The 21,834-nt window shown below is 44.7% G+C and overlaps 2 protein-coding genes across 3 annotated transcripts; both read right to left on the bottom strand.

Moving 5' to 3' along the window:
* Positions 1-753: 753 nt before the first annotated feature.
* Positions 754-12,355, bottom strand: CASP6 (caspase 6; the record flags this gene model as incomplete). Of its 2 annotated transcripts, XM_081999365.1 has the most annotated exons (8): positions 754-1,062; positions 1,683-1,839; positions 6,389-6,564; positions 7,007-7,083; positions 7,510-7,656; positions 9,701-9,743; positions 10,504-10,545; positions 12,325-12,355. In XM_081999365.1, the coding sequence occupies 8 exons, from the start codon at positions 12,353-12,355 to the stop codon at positions 824-826; spliced, it is 912 nt and encodes a 303-aa protein (XP_081855491.1). In that variant the 3' UTR covers positions 754-823. The 2 variants fall into 2 exon arrangements, with proteins under 2 accessions (XP_081855491.1, XP_081855492.1); XM_081999366.1 differs by lacking the exon at positions 7,510-7,656.
* A 4,771-nt stretch (positions 12,356-17,126) lies between these two features.
* On the bottom strand, positions 17,127-20,856 carry PLA2G12A (phospholipase A2 group XIIA; the record flags this gene model as incomplete). Its single annotated transcript, XM_081998833.1, has 4 exons — positions 17,127-17,245; positions 18,274-18,439; positions 19,550-19,626; positions 20,628-20,856. 4 exons carry the CDS (start codon positions 20,854-20,856, stop codon positions 17,127-17,129), a joined length of 591 nt encoding a protein of 196 aa, XP_081854959.1.
* Between the last annotated feature and the right edge of the window lie 978 nt (positions 20,857-21,834).

Here is a 21,834-nt window from a genome sequence, read left to right as displayed (position 1 = left end):
TGATCCAACACCAAAGCCTGAAGTATGAAGGTTTACATATATTGTATTTTGCAGAGCTGCCTACAGCTGTCCAGCTAGTTGTAAGTGAGCCTGGAACCTTGAAATGATTTGCTTTAGCTTTAGAAATATGTACAAGGCAAGCTTACCCAAGTCATGCTAAGCAAGCATGGTCTCATTTCACTACTGCTTGCTTTTCTCACGAGGATGCAAAGCACCAGCATGCTTTAATTGTGCCCCAAATGTAAATGATATGCAGGCAAAAAGAAGCATTTTGTCTATATTAATACTACAGTTGTATTCAAGGAATTAATTTCCTTTTTAGTGTTGAGAGAAAAAAAAAAAAAGTCTAAAAAGCTCAATAAATCCACAAAAATTGGAAGGTGGATACCACTGTCCACAGATCTAAAAAGATGCCCTACAAACATACTCCCTGTAAACTGTACTCTTGGAGCAAGAAAATCTAATCAAATGTAACATTTGAAATGTTTTGAAAATAGTAAAATATGCCATAGTATGACAGCAACCAAGCAAAAAACTTTTAAGAAAAAAGTAATCTAGAGTACCGATTTCAATAAAATCTGAGCACCTCTTAATAGTTTTGCACCAGTCAACTTCCCGAATTCCCTGAGATGAACAGAGCTGTAAAACTAGCTTTAAAATTGGTTTAAGATTTTAGAAACTATTGTATATACAAACTATAACGTTTGAGCCCAGTGTTTTTGCAGACAATCTTGTAGAATATTAGTCTCCTGAACTAAGATGGTGTGTTTTTTCACTATTACAGTGAAGTATTAGTTAATGGTTGTCATTGTTAAGTAACAATCTACTTAGATTTTGGATGAAAATACAATTTTTTAGTTAACATTGAGGCAAAACAAGGAATCTGTTTTTTTCCAATAGCATTAATGTCTCTGCACACATCCACTTTGCGGTGAGATACTTTCCTGTTAACAACAGTAAGAAGTTCTGTGAACTCCAAGGAAGAGCCGTGCTTCCTCAGTGCCTCACACAAATCTTGAATATACCAGGAGCCATTTACAGTTTCACGATGAGAAAAGTAACCTATTGTAGAACAGGAACATAAAATTACATCCAAATATAAGTAGTGATGCCACTTAAAAAATATTTATGAGAGTTAATGCTTGCTAGCTGCATCTGTTTAGGGATTACTAATGCGTGTAAATCTTACTTTGACAATTATGTAATTTCACTGGATATTGTAGATGGGGAAATGGCTTTGAGATCACTCACAGTGATCTCAAGAGGAGCATGGTTCAGGGACTGGTAGCTTACAGGGTTGTATCTGCACATTACAAGAAGGCAGATGGGAGTGAGGACAAGATACCTGGAGGACTGGAGAAGACAGCCGTAGTGGCATGGAATTTTTATAAGCCACCAGAATCCTACAATCCTGGAAAAGAGGGGAATGCTTGCTGTCAGCAGACAGCTCAACAGCAAGATTGATGAGAATGTTTCTGCTTGGCAAATTAACTGCAACCTTGATAGTTTACTTTCACTTTTTCCTTAACATATGAGGCTCTTTCCGAGACAAGATGTCACTTATCAGACATGCAAAACAGATGACCTGGAACTGTACTCATTATTTTGACTGTAAAATGAAGAAGTGTTCAAGCTTGTTACAGTGAAATACTGGACATCACATGTAAAATATTACAACTTACCTTGTGCCACAGAGTAGCACATGATAAAGTCTGCACCAGCAGGCAGGGTATAGACACCAGCTGCATCCACTTCAGTCTCATTGATGATGGATTCATTGCTACCATCTATTGAATCCTGAGCAATAACTGGAGCATCATGTTTATCACCTCGACATGCCTGTTGGTGAGAAATATTGTTACGTTTTCACTTCTGCTAAGGTCACCTATGTTAATACGATACTTATACTTCAGGCACTAACCAGAGGGGACTTCTGTTCAGTTAGGTGTTCCACATTACCATGAATCTGGATTCATAAAGACCGATTTACTTCTCTATCAATTAAAATAATGGTGACAAAGTCCAGTGAAAGCTCTGAGATGATCACAGAATCGCTGGGATTGGAAGTTACCTCTTGAGATCACCTTGTCCAACCCCCCTGGCTCAAGCAGGGTTAGCTAGAGCAGGTTGTTCAGGACTATGTCCAGTCAGCTTTCGTGTATCTTCATAGATGGAGACTTTTTGTCTCTTTTGCCTCTCCCTGAGAAGGAAGAGTGAAGTTCTTCCCTTGTAAGAAGCTAGTAAGTGAGCCCAGTATTGTCAAGTGTTGCAGAAGGGCTATACGTGGAGGATAAGAAGGTAGGAACACACTCAAAAGATACAGAGTAGGTAAGGAGCATTACTTAAGAACCATCACTAAAGAGAGGAATGTGAAAATCTTCTTTCATTTACAGTGAAGTTCCATCCTTGCTGTTTCCTCTGATTTCCAAAGGTAAATGCTATGCCAGTTGTGCTGTAAAAGAACTCAGTTGATGAACTGAAGTTAATTTGCTTTTTTCTGAGTATACATTATAAATGGTTCATAGAATCATTAAGGTTGAAAAGGACCTCTAAGATCATCAAGTCCAGCCATCAACCCAACACCACCATGCCCACTGTGCCATGTCCTGAAGTGCCATGTCTACGTGTTCTTTTGAACACTTCCAGTGATGGTGACTCCACCACCTCCCTGGGCAGCCTGTTCCAATACTTGACCACTTTTCCAGTAAAGAAATTTTTCCTAATATCCAATCTAAACCGCCCCTGGTGAAACTTGAGGCCATTTCCTCTCGTTCTGTTGCTAGTTACTTGGGAGAAGAGACCAACACCCACGTCACCACAACCCCCTGTCAGGTAATTGTAGAGAGCAATAAGGTTTCCCCTCAGCCGCCTCTTCCAGACTGAACAACCCCAGTTCCCTCAGCCACTCCTCATAAGACTTGTGCTCCAGAACCCTCACCAGCTGCATTGCCCTTCTCTGGACACGCTCCAGCAACTCAACGTCCTTCTTGTAGTGAGGGGCCCAAAACTGAACACAGGATTCAAGCTGCGGCCTCACCAGTGCCGAGTACAGGGCCACAATCACTTCCCTACTCCTACTGGCCACACTATTTCTGATACAGGCCAGGATGGTGTTGGCCTTATTGGCCACCTGGGCACACTGCTGGCTCATGTTCAGCCGGCTGTCAACCAGCACCCCCAAGTCTAGCCATGGGGTTGTTGTGACCCAAGTGCAGGACCCAGCACTTAGCTTTGTTAAACCTCATACAGTTGACCTCAGCCCATCAATCCAGCCTGTCCAGATCCCTCTGCAGAGCCTTCCTGCCCTCAAGCAGATCAACACTCCCACCCAACTTGGTGTCATCTGCAAACTTACTGAGGGTGCACTCAATCCCCTCATGCAGGTCATCAATAAAGACAGTACCGGCCCCAGAACCGAGCCCTGGGGAACACCACTTGTGACCAGCTGCCAACTGGATTTAACTCCATTCACCACAACTCTCTGGGCTCAGCATCCAGCCAGTTCCTCACCCAGTGAAAAGTACACCTGTCTAAGCCATGAGCCACCAGTTTCTCCAGGAGAGTTCTGTGGGAGGCACTGTCAAAGGCTCTACTAAAAGTCCAGGTAGACAATATCCACAGCCTTCCCCTCATCCACTAGGCGGGTCACCTGGTCATAGAAGGAGATCAGGTTGGTCAAGCAGGACCTGCCTTTCATGAACCCATGCTCGCTGGGCCTGATCCCTTCGTTGTCCTGCACATGCCCCATGAGCACTCTCAAGATGAACCTCTCTATAATCTTCCCCAGTACCAAGGTCAGGCTGACAGGCCTGTAGTTCCCGGGATCCTCCTTCCAGCCCTTTTTCTATATGGGTGTCACACTGGCAAGCCTCCAGTCATCTGGGACCTCCCCTGTTAACCAGGACTGCTGATAAATGATGGAGAGTGGCTTGGCAAGCTCCTCTGCCAGCTCTCTCAGTACTCTTGGGTGGATCCCATCTGGCACCATAGACTTGTGAGTGTCCAGGTGGCCTAGCAGGTCCTTAACTGCTTCCTCCTGGATTACGGGTTTATTCTGCTCTCCATCCCTGTCTTCCAACTCAGGGAGCTGAATACCCTTAGGATACCTGGTCTGGCTATTAAAGACTGAAGCAAAGAAGGCATTAAGTACCTCAGCGTTTTCCTCATGTTTGGTAACGTTTACCCCCCATATCCAGTAAGGGATGGATATTCTCCTTGCCTCTCTTTTTGTTGTTAATATATTTGTAGAAACATTTTTCGTTATCCCTTACAACTGTGGCCAGATTGAGTTGGGCTTTTGCCTTTCTAATTTCCTCTCTGCTTGACCTAATGAGATCCTTGTACTCTTCTTTAGTTGCCTGCTCCTTCTTCCAAAGGTGATAAACTCTCCTTTTTTTTTTCCTGAGTCCCAGCAAATGCTCCCTGTTAGCCAGGACGGTCATCTTCCCTACCAGGTCATCTTATGGTACATGGGGACCGTCTGCTCCTGCGCCTTTAAGATTTCCTTCTTGAAGACTGTCCAGCCTTCCTGGTCCCCTTTGTCCTTCAGGGCTGTCTCCCAAGGGACTCTCTCAACCAGTGCCCAGAACAGGCCAAAGTCTGCCCTCCGGAAGTCCATGGTGGTCGTTTTGCTGACCCCCCTCCTTACTTCACTAAGAATTGATAATTCTATCATGTCATGGTTGCTAAGCCCAAGACGGCCTCCGACCACCACATCTCCCACCAGTCCTTCCCTGTTTGTAAACAGCAGGTCAAGCAAGGCACCTCCCCTGGTGGGCTCACTCACCAGCTGTGTCAGGAAGTTGCCTTCCACACACTCCAGGAACCTCCTAGACTGTTTCTTCTCTGCTGTGTTATTTTTCCAGCAGGCATCTGGTAAGTTGAAGTCCCCCACAAGAACAAGGGCCAGCGATTGTGAGACTTCTGCCAGATGCCTGTAGAATGCTTCATCTGTCTCTTTGTCCTGGTTAGGTGGTCTATAACAGACTCCCAGCTTGATATCTGCCTTGTTGGCCTTCTCCCTCATCCTTATCCATAAAGCACTCAACCTTTTCATCACAATCATTGAGAAATATACAATCAAAACACTCCCTAACATACAGAGCCAAATTTCAGAATTGAAATATGTGTAAATATTTTTCCATCTGTGGCACCCGGTTAAAAAAAAAATCAAAGCTGAATGAGTCTTGATGAATTAACAATGTGCTGATTCTTGCAGCGGCCTTGTGCCTAAGGAAGCTTTCATTTGGAAAAATGGTAATTGTTAGAATTGCTCTATGAACTACTACAATTACAATCTGCTGAATCACAGAATCATTAAGGTTGGAAAAGACCTTCAAGATCATGAAGTCCAACCATCAACCCGACACCACCATGCCCCCTAAACCATGTCCTGAAGTGCCAGGTCCACACGTTTTTTGAACACTTCCAGTGATGGTGAATCCACCACTTCCCTGGGCAGCCTGTTCCAATGCTTGACCACTCTCTCAGTAGAGAAATTTTTCCTAATATCCAACCTAAACCTCCCCTGGCGCAACTTGAGGCCAGTTTCTCATTTGAGTTTGCTAATTGTAATCTGGATAAAGATGGGATAAAGCCCTGTGTAACCTGGTTTGACCCTAGAACTGACTCTGCTTTGAAGAGGAAGCTGGACCAAAGACCTCCTGAGGTCCCTTCCAACTTGCATTATCCTGTGAACGAAGGAGTGAAACTGGAGGTTACATATGGGCTTTATTTGATCCCATAGCACAAGCAGTATTTCTGAGACAATAAATCATTAAATTGACTCTTTAAATTCTATAGAGATGCAAGTATTGGTCATGGACAAAAAAGAAACAAACACCTCCCCAAAAAACACTCCCCCCCACAAAAAACACAACCCATCACCACCATCAAAACCAACCAACTAAAAAACCCCACAAAAGCCAGCTTCTGGAAGGTTCAAGTAAAGGAACATGGCTGGAAGGAAACAGTGAAGGTAAGGAGGTTTGATAGCCTTCTTCAGCCTAGCCTAGGGCTGTGAGGTATGAACAGAAGGAACTGAGCTGAGGCTGCACACAATTTTCTCAAAAAAATGATACTGTCTTCTCTGCCATTAAATATACACTGAGAGTCAATCCAACATGGGCTTAATTTGGGTTGCTCTTCATAAAATTACTTCATTAAATACACCTAGAATCATATTAACACTTGTATACATAAAGGTTTTTTTAAAAAGAGAAGAATCCTTGTCTTAAATGCCTTTAAGGAACAGTTTTCCGTATCTTCTTTTCCTAAAGACGACAAAACTTTCCCTCATGGAAAGACTGTATCAGGAAAACTGACTTCTGTGTTACAAGAAGACATAGGTCAAGTGTTAATCCACTGAATTCAGAAACAGACATCTTACCTGAATGATAAATATCTTTGGTTTTCCTACCAGACTCTGGCACTTGTCTCCTCTGAACATGTCTGTGATTGTCTCAATTTTGATTTGGGCATCATATGCATAAACATGATCATTCTCACCATGACTCAGGAACACACAAAGAAAGCAGTCAGCATTGCTGTGGTCATCCTTAGAGGCTGAAATAGTCAAGTGGTGTTTAGATGACTCAACAGTGATCTTCAGGTTTAAAAAACATTGTATATTTGTATCATATAATTTAATCTCCAATAAGTCCTTTTTCAAATGAACCCTATTTTCAGATAGTGTAACATGGCAGAGATTTAAAGGTGCAATGATTCAGTATGGCTGAAGGTAAGGGCCACTACAAGTCAAAAGAAGAATGTTACTAACTTCTCCCAGTTGCAGGTACTTTCTTTCAGCTCTTGGCAACTTCATTAGTTCTCTCCAGAAGCTTCATTTACATTACAATAAAATAATCTGAAATCTAACCCTTAAGTCTGTAAGTTAAAACAACTCCCTTGTGCACAAAAATTATTTTAAATTAGATAAACAGAGAGTGGAATACCTCTGGAAATTCTGCTACAAATAGTTAGACATAACCAATATATAGTCTCCCACCTTCATAAATTTTCTGCAGCACATCTTCTGCTTTCAGATCATCAAAATGTCTGACTTCAAATCCAAGATCTGTCAAACTATTGTTAAAACACATCAGTATTAGTAAAGATCTTGCTTAAATTAGATGTCAGTTGCTACCAACTCAGTTGCTTTCCCTGTGAGAGAATGAATATTCATGTTTATGCATTATTTATGAAAAAACCTACTAAACTTGATTTTCACCTCAAACTTGGTGTCAAGTGCAGGTGTAATATCTAAAGTTACTTCAAAGAGTTTGTCCTTAGAGAGGTCTGGACACACTGAAATCATAGGGCTTGTGCCAGCAATTTCTGTGATTCGAAGGAATGTGCATTGAAGCTTTTTTATTATGGCTTTCTTTGCCAAGGTTGCTTAGGTGCTCATGGCTGCAAAATCTTTTGTTCTATACTTAAACATGAGATTTATTGACCATGATCTCTGAAGTTTAGCTTTTTAGGCTTGAATAGAGAAACCAAGTTTCTTACCTGCGTTTCAGATTGTTTCTGTCTGCAAGTGTCCCACGTCTGTCTGGCAGCCTTAAATGCCAAAAAAAGTGCTCGTGATTGAAGATTAACGCAACTCCTCTTCTTTGATGGTTCATTTTGTATTGCACTGCAGGATCAAGTGTTTTTCTGTTGCCAGAGACAGGAAACATTCTTGATACATGAGTTAATGGCTAATTGAATTACCTTCCTGTATTCCTGCAAGCTGAGATTTTTTAATTGACTAGAGACTTTGAGGATCCAATTTCAGAAGGCAAGACCTCAAAATGTGCAATATTTTGGGAAGCACCTAAATCACTAGGTCTTTTTGAAAAGCTTGGGCATATTAAGCAATTCAGTAAAAACAAGCATTAGGTGCGTACTAGGCTCTGTCAGGTAGGTTGAACAGTTTCTCTACAATGTATTTGTATTTTCTGTTGTCAGGAGGCTGTCTCATTAGTAACACAGTAAGGTATATAGCAGTACACTTTAGACTTGGCTCCAATTCTCCATGTTATGGGTTTAGCTAAATATTATTTTAACATAATTGGATAGTCCATATTTACTTAATTGGAATTGTAGCTCTCTGAGATTTGCTCCAAGTTCTTCTAACTAAATCAAGTGCTGCATCATAAGCAATAGACTATAAACTGGTGATGAGGTGGTACGCATAGCGTATCTTGCAAAAGGAGAACAAATTCGTATTATTTAGCCTAACAAAACAAAAGTTGTGACAATACAACTGTTCATCTAAGTTTTTAGCAACCAGCCAAAAAAAATCCTAAAGCTGAAGGACAGAACAAATGACCCACTCAGCTTCTAAGTAGAGGACTTTATCATGGCAACAAATGTACGGAGCACCTGTGTGTTTGGAGTAGCATTCAGCAATTTTATTGTTTTAGGAGCAAAACACAACATAGAAGTCTGTGATAGCACGCTGTGGACTGTACAGTGGGACCCAACAAGTCGTTTCCAAGCGTTGGCATGGTTGTATTTAGAGAGACAAAGCAGACAGTCGTACTGCATTTGTAGACCCAGGTATCGGTGCAGGGAACAGAAACCAAAACGCTTCTAGCAACAGGCCTGGCAATAGACAAGGCCAGTGCTATAGATGTACAGAATGACAGTCCAGGGCATGCTGCCCTAGGACCAGCTCTGGTTAGAGCTGTCATGTTTGGCATGTTACTGGTTCTTCCCTGCTATGGAATGTTCAGTTCTGGTGCAACTGGTGGAAGTTGCTTAGAATATTTGCTTGCAGATGTTACTTAAAGATTGCAGTTTCATCAGCAAAATGCTTTTGTTTCACTACAAAATGACCAAAGTTACCCATAAACTGTTTCTGCTTCTCCACTTTATTATGAGCAGCTCCCTAATAAAGCATCTTTTTGTAACGTCTGCATAAGAACTCAAACAGGGAACAGGAATTCTGGATGACTGTTCTAAGTTTGGGCATTTCCACAATGTTGGCTGGACAACCAATAAGAAAAGTTAAGTGGGGTGCTTTATCACACTCCCCCCGATTTGAGTACTTAACATGATAAAATGCAAAGATGATAAACTCTAGCCCTGTAATTATGAATGTAATTTGCCTGTAATTTCACCTGTACCAGTACCAGAGTTTATTCGGATTTTGGGAATTTATCTTCCTCAGGATTTGGCTAGTAGGGATTTTGGACAGTTAGGTCCCTGGATCCTGTGAATGACCATTAAAGGATGGTTCCCCAAATAGTTCTTCCTTTGCTCAGCTGTATTCACTGAGTGGGTGAGGCAAAGGAAGTTATCAGGCAGGTAGTTTACCTTTTCCAGGGCTAGATGATGTTGCAAGGTGGAGTAGGAAAAAATTCATGGAATTACTATCCCGTGGTTCCTCTTCCCTCCTTCTAGAGGAACAGATCGTAGTGCTACACTCTATCACTTAGTCTGCCCAGTTGTTTCTTAGATTGTGATGGTATTTTTGCTACAGTTTCTGCACATTGCCTAACTGTGGTGGTGCACAGTTAGGAGTCCACTCCTAAGCGGCCTTCATAATAAGAAGGGTGGTTCTACATCTGGTGTAGGTAAAACTAGAAATGTGTTCTGTAAGTGGGCGGAGTTGGGTTGAATAACCCAGTCACATTCTTAACAAAAATCAGAAAACTATGCACTGACCTCAGTGCCATGGGCCATCTCTCCGTCATTGCCATCAGAACTTTACCTTATATCAAGTGCATCTACTTCTGTGATGTTCTGATTTCCATCTGTTAGAGAGATCAAAAAGTGATTTAGCCACAAAATCATTCAATAAAAAGAAACAATTTGAATTTGTGCATCCAGCCTTAAAGTTTAGCTGTTACTGTGAACCAAAAGCTCATTCACACACCAGGTAAGTAGGCATGCAGTTAAACAGCTTCGTTAGCGTTTGCACCCACAGCTTTTGGAGGCTGTTCCTAAAGTTCTTGACAACCTAAAATTCAGACTGAGTCAGACATGCATACTTTATATGTGTCTGTGTACCTGTATCTATATAGACATATTCAGAGATCATGATTTTATATAACTAACTAGCTGGCTGTATTTATTTAAACAGAGTCTCTAACTCAATGGTTATAATTTTATGTAATCTAGACATACACTGGTGTATCTTTTGTTTCAGTAATGCTGCTAATGCAAAGCTGAGCATTCTCTTTGAGGTTGGATACAGCATATGAGTCATAGTAGGTAGCGTAACAGAATGTACAGTTAATGACAACTGAGAGGATGCAAGATTTATACCTTTTCTTCTGCTAAACTATATAGACATAAGCACTCCAGTAACAGAAAGCACACAAAGGTAACATTGTGGTAACAACAGGGAACATGCACATCTTGTGAGCATACAGAACTAAAGACTTGCAGAATGTTAAGCCAAAATATTTATTCCTTTTGCTTAAACATCTCAGTGGGCTATAAAATCACAGTTCCTGCTACTACTGGTGGAGACTACCTACAACCTTATGAAAACTATATACTATACTGTACCTGTGGTGGTTAATGTAGGTCTGCTATCCAGCTGGACATGGCCTGCAATTATAAGAGAAGACAGGTCAGGCATACATATATTTTATAAACTAGTTGGTAGATGTGATAGTACATTTTCACATCTGTTTTTCACATCTGATTAAAGCCTCTTGCAAAACAAACATAGCTATGTATTGATATAGGAGAAAAGTTCATAAAGACATTAGAATAAACTTGCAGAAATCTAGACTTGGCTTTAGAAGCTTTTATGTTGAACATTATGTTAGCACAGGAGAGAGTGGCTCAAAGGAGGTCACAGGTTTCTAGGTGTTACTGTTTACATGTCAACTTCCCACTGGCAAATAGCGATCATCCTTTGAGTCTTACAGCTATCACTAGTAACCTAAATGGACCAAAAAAAGGTTTTTCAGTTTGCTTGAAACATAACATGTAGGTCAGACTAATCACAGAAATGCTGAAAAATGAGTGTAGATGTAACATAGCAACAACGCCTGTGCCTGTGACTCTGGTGGTAACAGGAAGCCAGAAATCTTTAAGAGTGCATCTGTATGTTTAAATTTACACTGTATTTTTGCTTGTGTACCTCAGGCCTGGCTGATGCTTTTACCTCAACTTAAAAAAAAAAAAAACAAAACCAAAAACCAACGGACCTTAAAAATGTTATAGCCCTTTAAACTTTTAGACAGAATGCTGTCATGTTGACACAGGAAGAACAGAATTCCTGGGCCAAAGGAAACTAGGAAAAGATGGTTTTCCTGTTCTTTTAACGTTTAGTCAGTCCCCAGTCTTAAGCTTTTTAAGGCCACTGTCATGTTGCAGCTTAATTCCAGTAAACACTACTTAAATTATTTAGATTTATGAGAAGCTTTCTGCTTGTTTTAGACAGGCTTGTTCTAAAACCCGATTGCTCTCAATGGGACTACTTACTTGCGTTAAACCTCGTGAAGATGGGTTGTTTCAAAGGAATCCAGGTATGCACTGGATGACACTGGGATCTAACAGCATCTTCCCCGGACACGTTTTAATCTCAGTTAGGTCTACCATTTGGCCCAAAGGACATGGCATTTAGAAAATACCAGTAACCAAAAGGCACCAAAAAAAAGTCCCCGTAAGCCTAACGGCATCTTCGGGAACCAAAGCCATACAGTTTCGCGGCTCCTCTCTTCTCTGGTCCTTCTGTAACGCCTCACCGTCCCTCCCGAGCCCGAGCCCCAGCCCCGGTTGCCCGCCCCAGCTCCTTCTCTCTCGACAAAGCAGCCCCCTTCCCCCGCTCTCGCACCTCCCCAGCCGGGCAAACCCGGGGCGGCGGGGGCCGGCGGTCGGGCTCCCCGTCGTTAACCCCCGCCCTTTCCCTTCCCGCAGCGGGGGGACTTTCCCGTCCGTGGGGTGCGATGGGGTTTAGGCGCAACTCTACTTCCGCGTCGGCTGCCGCCGCCGCGCCGTCCTCCTCCTCCCCGCCGCCGCCCTGCCTTCTCCCAAAAGAAGCCAAGGCCACGCTCCCCACGAGCGGCGCTCCTCCCGGCGTGGCCCCCTCTCTGCCGCTTCGGGAAGGCCCCTCTCCCCACAGCTCCTAGCAAAGACACCCCCCGCCCGCTCCTCCGCGGCGGCGCGCGATCGGCACCCGCCTGCCCGCAGGCCGCATCGAAACGCCTCGCCAGGGCCCGGGGGCGGCCTGCGGGCTGCCGAGCCCGTTCACGGCGCCGCACCCGAGGCGAAGCCGCGCCCTTGGCTCCGGCAGGCGCCGAACAACCGCAGGGGCGGACGCCATTACCGGCCGCCTCCCCCTCGGTTGCCCCCCGCCCTCCCCCGCCGCCCACCTACCTGCCGGCCGCCGCCGCTCCGCGCCCGACATGACCGCGGACAGAGGTACCCTGGCTCCGCGCCGTGCGCGCCTCGCCTTCCCGGGGCCGGCCCGCCTCCTCGGCCCGGCCCAGGCACCCCCTCGGGGGCAGGGCGTTTCTCGCCCTTTCCTCCGGTAAGAAACGGGGCGGGAGAGCGGGGGAGTGGTGCGGGGCCGCGGGGGCCGGGGCGGCAGGCCCCGGCAGCAGCAGCGTGTATGTCGGTACGTCCGTAATGCCGGCGGCTCGGTGCGGCAGCCCCCTGCTCGGGAGGCGGCAAGGGCCGGCTGCCGCGGGTCCAAACTCGGCCGGGAAGATTGAAGGGTGATGAGTTAAAGCATCTCGTATCGCTCTTTAAGTTTGTCATGGCTTACCTGTGCTCCTGTGACGTGTGCTTTAGCGATCATGCAGCCATTACTGAACTGTCGTGTACAAAGGCATCATCCTGCAACATGAGGAGAGGCTGCCGTGTTTAATAAACAGAGATTTCTCAAAACTGCACTAGAAGTCCCCCTAAAGGCACGTGCTGTTGCCTTTGCTGCAAAACTACCGTTTCTCAAAATGCATTTTCAGCCGGGCACCCACATAGCTTGGATGTAGATGATTTTGCAGCTTTGCTCCATTCTTGCCTCAGTTCTTTCTGATGATCTTAGAACAGCGAGGAGAGCACCAAGGTATTGAAGAGAGTGCCAAGGCATCTTAACAGTGGACGATATTCCCAGCCGTTTCATTTTGGTGGCACTTACTGTTCACTGATTGAGAACATAAGAAACAAGTTTCTATACCAAAGCCAATGGCAAAAAACATCCCTCTGTATAAGAGCTTTGCAGGTTTGTACCGTGGATGGATCTGAATCTCCTATCGGCCTATTTCTAGGTAGGCTCTAGGATAAACTCGGGTGTAAATATGCTTTTAGAGATTGCTGCTACAAGTACAAAAGGAGGCAGATTTAGAGTGGGATTTTAGTTATTTTTACCCACTCTTTTTGGCCTGTTTTTACACCAGCTTCTTGCATGACTAAATCTTTTATGCAAGGTGTCTCCCTTTTGGGTAAAGGAGCTATGGGTATTCCTAATTACCTTTGTTTGTTTTCCCCTTGTTTGGACTTGTTATCTTCAGACTGCCAGCAGGCAGCTAGATCAAGATAAAACTGTTGTTTGAATTGTCTTTGTATATACTCTAGTTAGAACATGATACTGTTATAAGAGTTTAGCATCTTCCACTACGAAGCATTTAGACTCTTATCCAGCAGATGATTGATGTTTTGCAAACTGCAAATCCCAGATCTCTCAGCTCACACTAGAGCTGCCCCTAAGCCCACTGGCTGCAAGAATCCTGTGTGAAGTAGTGGCCGTAGAACCTAAATCTAGGACTCTGTAACAGCTTTCTGTTCAGCAGAGTTTGAACTCCTATCAATCAGCCACCTCCCTCAGTCGAACAGTTAGCTTAGATCCTAGTAAGACAATCCAACACGTTTCTACTTTGTTTTGCTGGAGGCTAAGAGCATACTCAGCCAGCCACGGTGGTCAGATGAGGCACCAGTAACTCGATCGCATGTGTGAAGCCTAAGGTAGCGTTTGTCAGGTGTGCATTTCCAGCTTATTTTGACATAGGAAAGTTTTTGTTATACACGCATGTATGTGTTTGGAAACCGTTTCAGATTGTTGCAGTAGCTCCACCATAACTGGGTATTTTTGGAAAAAGCACTGTGGATCTATCATAACTGCAGTTCGAAGAAGGGAGTTTGTGGGCAGAGTGCTGTTACTCAGATCGTCCAGAACAGCCTGAGGGAATCTTAAGATTTTAACCTTAAAAAAAAATAAAATTCACTGCAATATTTAAAGAGTATTGCTGACTATATAGAAGCATGCAATAATAAGTCAAACGCCAAGAGCTGCTATATATATTATTATATTCTTTTACATATGCATAAAAATATTTAAGATTTTAAATGGTATGATTAATCCTGGAGGTGATAGCTAGCCTTCATTTTGGGGCTGTGGCTTGTGAAATGCATTTTATTTTGTATCGTTTGCAGGTATCTGTAATCAAGCATTCTGCTACAGGAAAAGCTTACGCAAAGTAAAGACTCCCTGGAAGAAGTCAGATGCTTCCTCTGGTTTGCAAGCAGAACTATCAGCCTGTCAGTTGTGTTGTGCTGTCTAGCAGCGTTAAAGCTCTTTGTAGTGTTATAAATGGTTTGAAGGAAACTCTGTAAGGCTTTCATGGTATAATTACAGGTCACTACAGAAGGAAACAATACACAGCTCTTTCCAACAGGGAAAGTTTTCTGTGTGCATTTAAGCATCTAGTTTAAGCTTGATTCTAAACAACTCAAGAGCCATCTAGTTGAAATAGAGTGTTTTGGACTCATTGCAGTACTTCATAGAATCACAGAATCATTACGGTTGGAAAAGACCTTCAAGATCATCAAGTCCAGCCGTTAACCCAACACCACCATGCCCCCTAAACCACATCCTGAAGTGCTACGTCCACACGTTTTTTGAACACTTCCAGTGATGGTGACTCCACCACCTCCCTGGGCAGCCTGTTCCAACGTTTGACCACTCTCTCGGTGAAGAAAGTTTTCCTAATATCTAGTCTAAACCTCCCCTGGTGCAACTTGAGGCCATTTCCTCTCATCCTATCACTAGTTACTTGGGAGAAGAGACCAACACCCTCGTCGCCACAACCCCCTTTCAGGTAGCTGTAGAGAGTGATGAGGTCTGCCCTCAGCCTCCTCTTCTCGAGGCTGAACAACCCCAGTTCCCTCAGCCGCTCCTCATAAGACTTGTGCTCCAGACCCCTCATCAGCTTTGCTGCCTTTCTCTGGACACGCTCCAGCACCTCAACGTCCTTCTTGCAGTGAGGAGCCCAAAACTGAACACAGGATTCGAGGTGCGGCCTCACCAGGGCTGAGTACAGGAGCACAATCACTTTGCTAGTCCTGCTGGCCACACTATTTCTGATACAGGCCAGGACACTGTTGGCCGCCTTGGCCCCCTGGGCACACTGCCGGCTCATGTTCAGCCAGCTGTTAGCCAGCACCCCCAGGTCTTTTTCTGCCAGGCAGCTCTCCAGCTACTCCTCCCCAAGCCTGTAGCGTTGCAAGGGGTTGTTGTGACCCAAGTGCAGGATCTGGCACTTGGCCTTATTAAACCTCATATAGTTGACATACTTGTTTTATTTTAAACAAGCAAAACCATTACCATTCCCTGCTTTAGTGATAAAAGACTTTTAGGTTTCCAACCCTGGAATTCCAGGGTAATCCAAAGTAATTTCAATTCTATAACAGAAAATGAATTTCACCTAATGTAGAGGAACCACAAGTTCTTCAAACACGGTTTTGTAAAACTCTACAGTAATATTTCTCTTGCAGTGCTACTTTGTATCCACAAACTTGAAAAGAAACCACAAATCATGGCCAAAGAACTTTATTCTATGAGGCACTTACATTCAGTATCATGTACAGTAAGCTCTAGTGAAAAACAAAACAAAAATACCACAAACAACAGGTAAAGAAAGAAACCACATAAAAGTACTTCCAGAGGAGAAATCACATTATAGTCCGCGAGTCTGCTAAATTTTAGGCTTTTGGCATGGTTTCCACTCCCTCTTCACAGATGCAGTATTTTACTTTTCAGTTCTCTCCTCCTGTGGATTTCTAAGGCAGCAGAATCAGGGCACCAGCAGAGCAAGTCAAAGTCTTTGACAGAGGACCTAACGCAAAAGTTAACTAAGGTCTGACAGCTGGAGATAAGCAATAAAAGATCAGTACAGGGAACAAAGCCCAAATAATTCAGACATCAGGTGATTTATAGCTAGTCAGAGAGGGAACAGATGACATAAGTAAGGCTCAGATGTTTCTCAGCCTCACAGAGGTCGTGGGAACAGAGGACAGAAATACAGGCTCAAATATCTGTCAGCCTCACAAAGGGCATTTTAAATAAAAAGGGTTGTTGGGCATACTGACCCTATCTGTGGACCTTTCTTTTACTTTTCATCAGAATGGACTAAATGAAAGCCAAGATGAATACAGTAACCAAGTTGTGCCACAAGACAAATATAAATCAACTTCTTTGAACAATATATCCTTTCTATGCATATAATATACAACACAAAGTGTTTTATTTGAAAAATAAACATTTGATTCATTTTTAAAATAACATAGCAACTACATTCCACCATTTTGCCAAATCAGAAGTGTAGCCTTAGGTTGCAAACTGCTCATTTTAGTGGTCAGGCCTTAAAAAGATCAACATATTTGATCTGAAAAGTGCTGCAGAAGTAAGGTTGATATAGAATCAGGACGAAATAGGTAGTGCAGATGTATACCCTTGCTAAGGGCTTGGGGCTTTCTGTTTGTTTTTTGAAAAAAAACCCCACAAGGCAGCATACATCATAAAGAACTGCTAGTAAACCTAAAATTTGACCTATATTAAAAATCATCTGAGAATTCAATATAACTCTTCTCATCTCTGACTTCCCCATTAGGGGGTTTTCTTTAAAACGGCACTAGTATTTTATGATAGCATACCCTGAGCATACATACAGCAAAGGAAACTAATTTCAGTTTCCAAGCTTCTGGCATAAAGGGGAAGAGAAGGAAGACTTGTTTCTTTTTTACATTAGGAAGAATATCATAGAGACTTTCAAACCAGTGTATTCATGTCACTGTTTAATATATTACTGTCTGAAAAGCATAACGCTTTGTAACCAAACACTTGCTTCATTCCAGCTGAGTCTTTGACTTTATTCTACACCATGAGATCTCAGTATCTTCTTTCAGAGATCTGTCTTATCCTCGTAACGACACATACATGCAGCCCTCTGGCTATCCAGGTATGGTTTACATCCTAAATGTATAACCGCATCAAATAACAGCTGAACAGTTGATTCACAAGCTGCAAGCAAAGAGGAGTTCAGTTAAAAGTACTCTTTGAATGGGATATGAAACTAACAGAAATTACTCTGGAAAACTGAGAATGATTTTAAGAAAGAAGCAATCTTCCCTGGGCATAGCAAATAGACTGTCAAGTGAAAGACTGAACCAATACAGAATCGTTTAAGTTGTGAGTAAAGACTTTTCATATGCCAACCAAAAGGAACAAGAAAATTCATTGCATGTGGAATGTTATCAGTGTTAGAAACATCACTTAGCCTTGGAAAAATGAAAGAGCTGTTTTACTCGCTCACTTTTTGCATCCCAGTTTATGCAGAGGTTGCTCTCTTTAACAGCAGCTCAACAGAATTGAGCAAGTGTTTCCCAGTTCTAACACTAAACACTAACATGATGACTTTATGCACTTAAATGAGTTTGAGAAATTCAAACACAGGCTTGTTCTAAAAACTGTCTGCTCTTAGTGGGACTACTTACTGTAAAAGTGATATTGTCCAAGTTAAAAAGAGTGGTTATGTCATGTATTGATCTGATGCAGGCCAACAACCAGAAGGAGTATCATATGGACTGTAACTGAAAAAACTAAAGTTTATTCACTACGGGACAGTATTAACTACTTCCACTATTACAATGTATTATTCTAATATCTTACTTCATAAAAGGAAACAATTCAGCGTTTGCAATCACTCACAGTAGACATTTAGAAGTCACCCAGCAGAACAGTGAATATTCCGCTATACTACAGTAAATGAAAAGAATTATACATGCATTTTGATCAAGCTGTATTCCCATATTCATACTCCTAAATGAGAAGCATTAATTTTTCCCCTCAGGGTTGGTTTTAACCCTGATCGTTTTCCTATGCTGTGTCATTGCTCTGCTGTATCTGGGCTGCACCACAGAGGGACAGAACAAGGCATTTTTCAGCAACAATATCAGCTTATGAAAATGTGCCATTACTGTGCTGCACAGAGATTCTTTGCCAAATAAGGTTGCTTAAAACTGGGGGAGGGAAGGCTTTTTCACACTTACCCTGGACACTCTCTGAGATTCCAAGTGTTTTCTGGACATCTCTGCAAATTTTGGAGAGGCAGGATTGAAACTGCTCATCACAATCATTTTTTTTATTGCCACAAGTGTCATAGCATCTGTCGTGGTGATTGCAGCACTTTGTCATCGAAGGGATACCGATGTCAAACTGTGAAGAAAATGCCCCCCATACACACACTCCATTGGTATTCCAGTTAAGATACAGCCAATGAACAGACTACAACAGTTAGAAATTAAAAACTAATGTAAGCAATCCAGTTGTCACTCTGTATTTTGCTGTTCACCTCCAATAAGCTGTGGTGGTTTCACCCTGGCCAGCACCCAAGCACCCACAGACTTGCTTGCTCACCCCGCTCCACAGAATGGAGGAAAGAATAGGAAGAGCAACAGCAAGAAAACTTGTGGGTCAAGATAAAGACCGTTTAATAGGCGAATGAAAGAGGGGGGAAAAAACACCCCAAAATAAGCAGTGCAAAAGCAATCATTCACCGCATCCCAATGAGCAGATAGATCCCCAGACAGTCTCTGAGCAACAGCCCCCCTGGAAGCCAAAAAAACCACACACCAGCACCACTGCTCCCTTCTTCCACTACTCCCGTTTTTATTGCTGAGCACGACTCTTACACAGCATGGAACATCCCTCTGGCCAATTCAGGTCAGCTCCTCCAGCTGTGTCCCCTCCCAAGCTCTCACCCAGCCCCAGCCTATGCTCTGGGGTGGCAGATGAGCAGAGTGGGGAAAAAAAGAGAAAGTCCCAAAGCTGTGTAATCACTGTTCAGCAATAGCCAAATCAACAGTTTTAGTCAAAAAGCCCGAAGATAGTGCCATGCAGCCTGCTATGAATAAAGTTAACTCCATCCCAGCCCAACCCAGTACACAAGCTAACCCATATTTTCTTTCTCACATTAAGGAATATGGATTAGCATCAGTAAGGACAGCAAGAGTCAGAGCCAAACCCTCCGCTCTCACAGGGCTACAGTTGGGGTTATTCAACGCTTTCAAGACGGTGAGAACAAAACTTGGTTAAAAAATTGGAAATTAATCATCATCATTCTGTTTTATGCCTATAATATGTCAATGATGAAAATGTTTATGCGATGTTCACTAACAACTGACATTTTCCAGGTTTTTTTACCAAAGCATGTGCTGGAGCAGGGACACTATACATGGATACTGTCTCATCTGGGGGAGGGAAAAAAACACCCACATCAAGGAAACTTGATGTATGAAAGACACGCCCCAAAATGCAAATATTTACCTGAACTCCAAACAGAGGGGATCCGCAACCATTTGGTGGTGAAGGTTTATATCCGTAGCGAGGGAAGGGCTTTGATCCTGAAAAAGGCAATTTATCATGTCTCAAATACATTTTTTTTCCCCTCACAAAATTTTAGTACTGTCAGAACTCACCACAGGCATTTATTGGGCTTAAGACAGTATCATATTTTTAACTTAAATTGATACTCAGGCACCTGAATATCAACAATCCTTACTGAATTACAATTTAGGGGTACTAAGCATTTTTTTTAGAAAGGGGGACAAGACACCTAAGCAAGTGTTAATGTTAGCTTCCCAAGTTAAAGAAAACAAGAGCTTGAGTTACTAAAATTGATGTGCCAGTTAAGCATGCAGTATGTAGGATTACGCTAAAGAACAAAGTACTATAGAGTAAGATCATTAATACTTCCATGCTTTATGTGCAAGCAACAGCACGCTCTGATTTTTTTAGCTTAGCCTTTAAAATTAACTGAAATTAAATGTCGTCTTTTATTTCTACAACTGTAACACAAAATTTAAATTAGCAGAGACTGCTACAGTCACGTCTCACTCAACACGGACTAGTGCAGCACGATGGGGAACTCTGCAGCCCAGGTTAAGGACGGTTGTGGAGTTTATTTGAAAAATGACCCTTCACCTTGTTTCCGTATCGGAAACAAACCGAGGCCCCCATCAGAAGTAGTGGGGAAGAAAAAACCTGCATATTCTGGTAGAGAGAGGAAAAGCCGCGGTGTCCCGGCCCCCGAGCCGGTCAGGGTGCCGCCACCAGACTCATCTCCTGACTTAGCAAAAAATCCAACCTGGCAAGCAGGGGGTAAGCGGAAAGCCTGGCACCCCTCCGCGGCAGCCGCCTCCAGGAGGGCACCGAGGCTCCGGGGCAGCGGCGCCTGGGAGCAGCGGCAGCGCTGTCGCCCACCCAGCCGCCCGCCCGCTCTCCCTCCCTCCCAGGCCCGGTCGGTCTGACCGGGCCGGGCCGCCTGAAGCGAGCCGGCCGGTGGGAGGACAAGGGTCGCCGCGGACCGGCGGGGTCTCGGTCAGCTCCCCCCCGCCCGCCTCACCGTCGCTGCACTTGTACTGGCAGAGGCCGTCCTCGCCGCCCAGGAGGTCGAGGGCCGCGTTGAGGTACACGTCGATCTTGTGCACCCCGTTGCGGATGGTCTTCAGCGTCATCCGCCAGTCGGGGGTCTGCGGCGCTTCCTGGCACCGCGCCGGCCGCGGGCCCAGCCAGGCGCAGGCCAGCAGCAGCGGTAGCAGCGGTAGCAGCGGCGGCAGCAGGGCGCGGGCCATGCCGAGCGGCGCCCCGCCGGGCGCCCGCTAAGCCCCCGCCGCCTGCCCGCTCCCGCGGCTCCCCGCCGGCCCGGCCCGGCCCGCCGCCGCCGCCGCCATCGTCCCCGCGGGCGCCGCCCCCGCCCGGCCGGGAGGGGCACGCTGGCGCCGCGCGCCCCGCCCCAACGGCCCTGAGAGAGGGTCCCGCCCGGGCAGGCGGGGGAGGAGGAGGCGGCAGGAGGCGGTGGAAAGCGGCCTTCTGCGGAAGTACGGCGGGTGCGGGGCTGCGAGCCGCCTGCTGAGGGCTAGAACGGCTTTTCCTGAGCTAGTGCCGACTGTCATCTGTCGGAGAGAGGGGTTGGGGTGGGGTAGAGGGAGTGCGAGCGGGCAGAGTCTCTCGCCCCCGCTGCAGGTGGCCAGAGGAAACAGGCCGCAAATCGCGGCCTCAGGCCCACCCCGCTACAGCGCGGGCTGTTTTAACAGGGGAAACGCCGCCGTCGTCTCCAGCAGGTCACGGTTCCACGGGGGGACCTTTTCCAAACCCGTCCAGATACGAAGCGGGAGAGCAGCGGGCTACCGGTTTGTGTGGCACGGCGGCGCTGCCAGAGCAGGGCCCTGGGAGGTGCCGCTGCTATCGGCTAATACGAAACCCCAGGACTTTCTACTTGGGAAAACCTTTATTTGGTGACTCTGTTAGAAGTGGTGAGCTTGGCTTTGCTAAGTGCGAAAGAGACACCACTAGCGTGTTGGAGGATAGACGGAAAGGCTGATTTTCTAGCCAGCCATCCAGATGCTGCCGCTGTGGGGCTGGAGGGAAGGAGGGCAGGTGTCGCGCTGGCCGCGTTGGGACCCGGCTAGTGCTCAGAGCGAAGGCTGCCTATGCAAGGAGTGTGCCCAAAACCACATACTGCTCACCTTCTTTGCAGTCTGGGGGGAGAACTTGCATTAATACAGCTAGAAAAACATGACCTTTTGGAAGGCACACTTGTTTAGAAGGGG

This window comes from Phaethon aethereus (genome assembly GCF_964289735.1).
Source record: "Phaethon aethereus genome assembly, chromosome: 4".
Classification (NCBI taxonomy): Eukaryota; Metazoa; Chordata; class Aves; order Phaethontiformes; family Phaethontidae; genus Phaethon; species Phaethon aethereus.
This window is presented reverse-complemented; position numbering and strand designations above follow the sequence as displayed.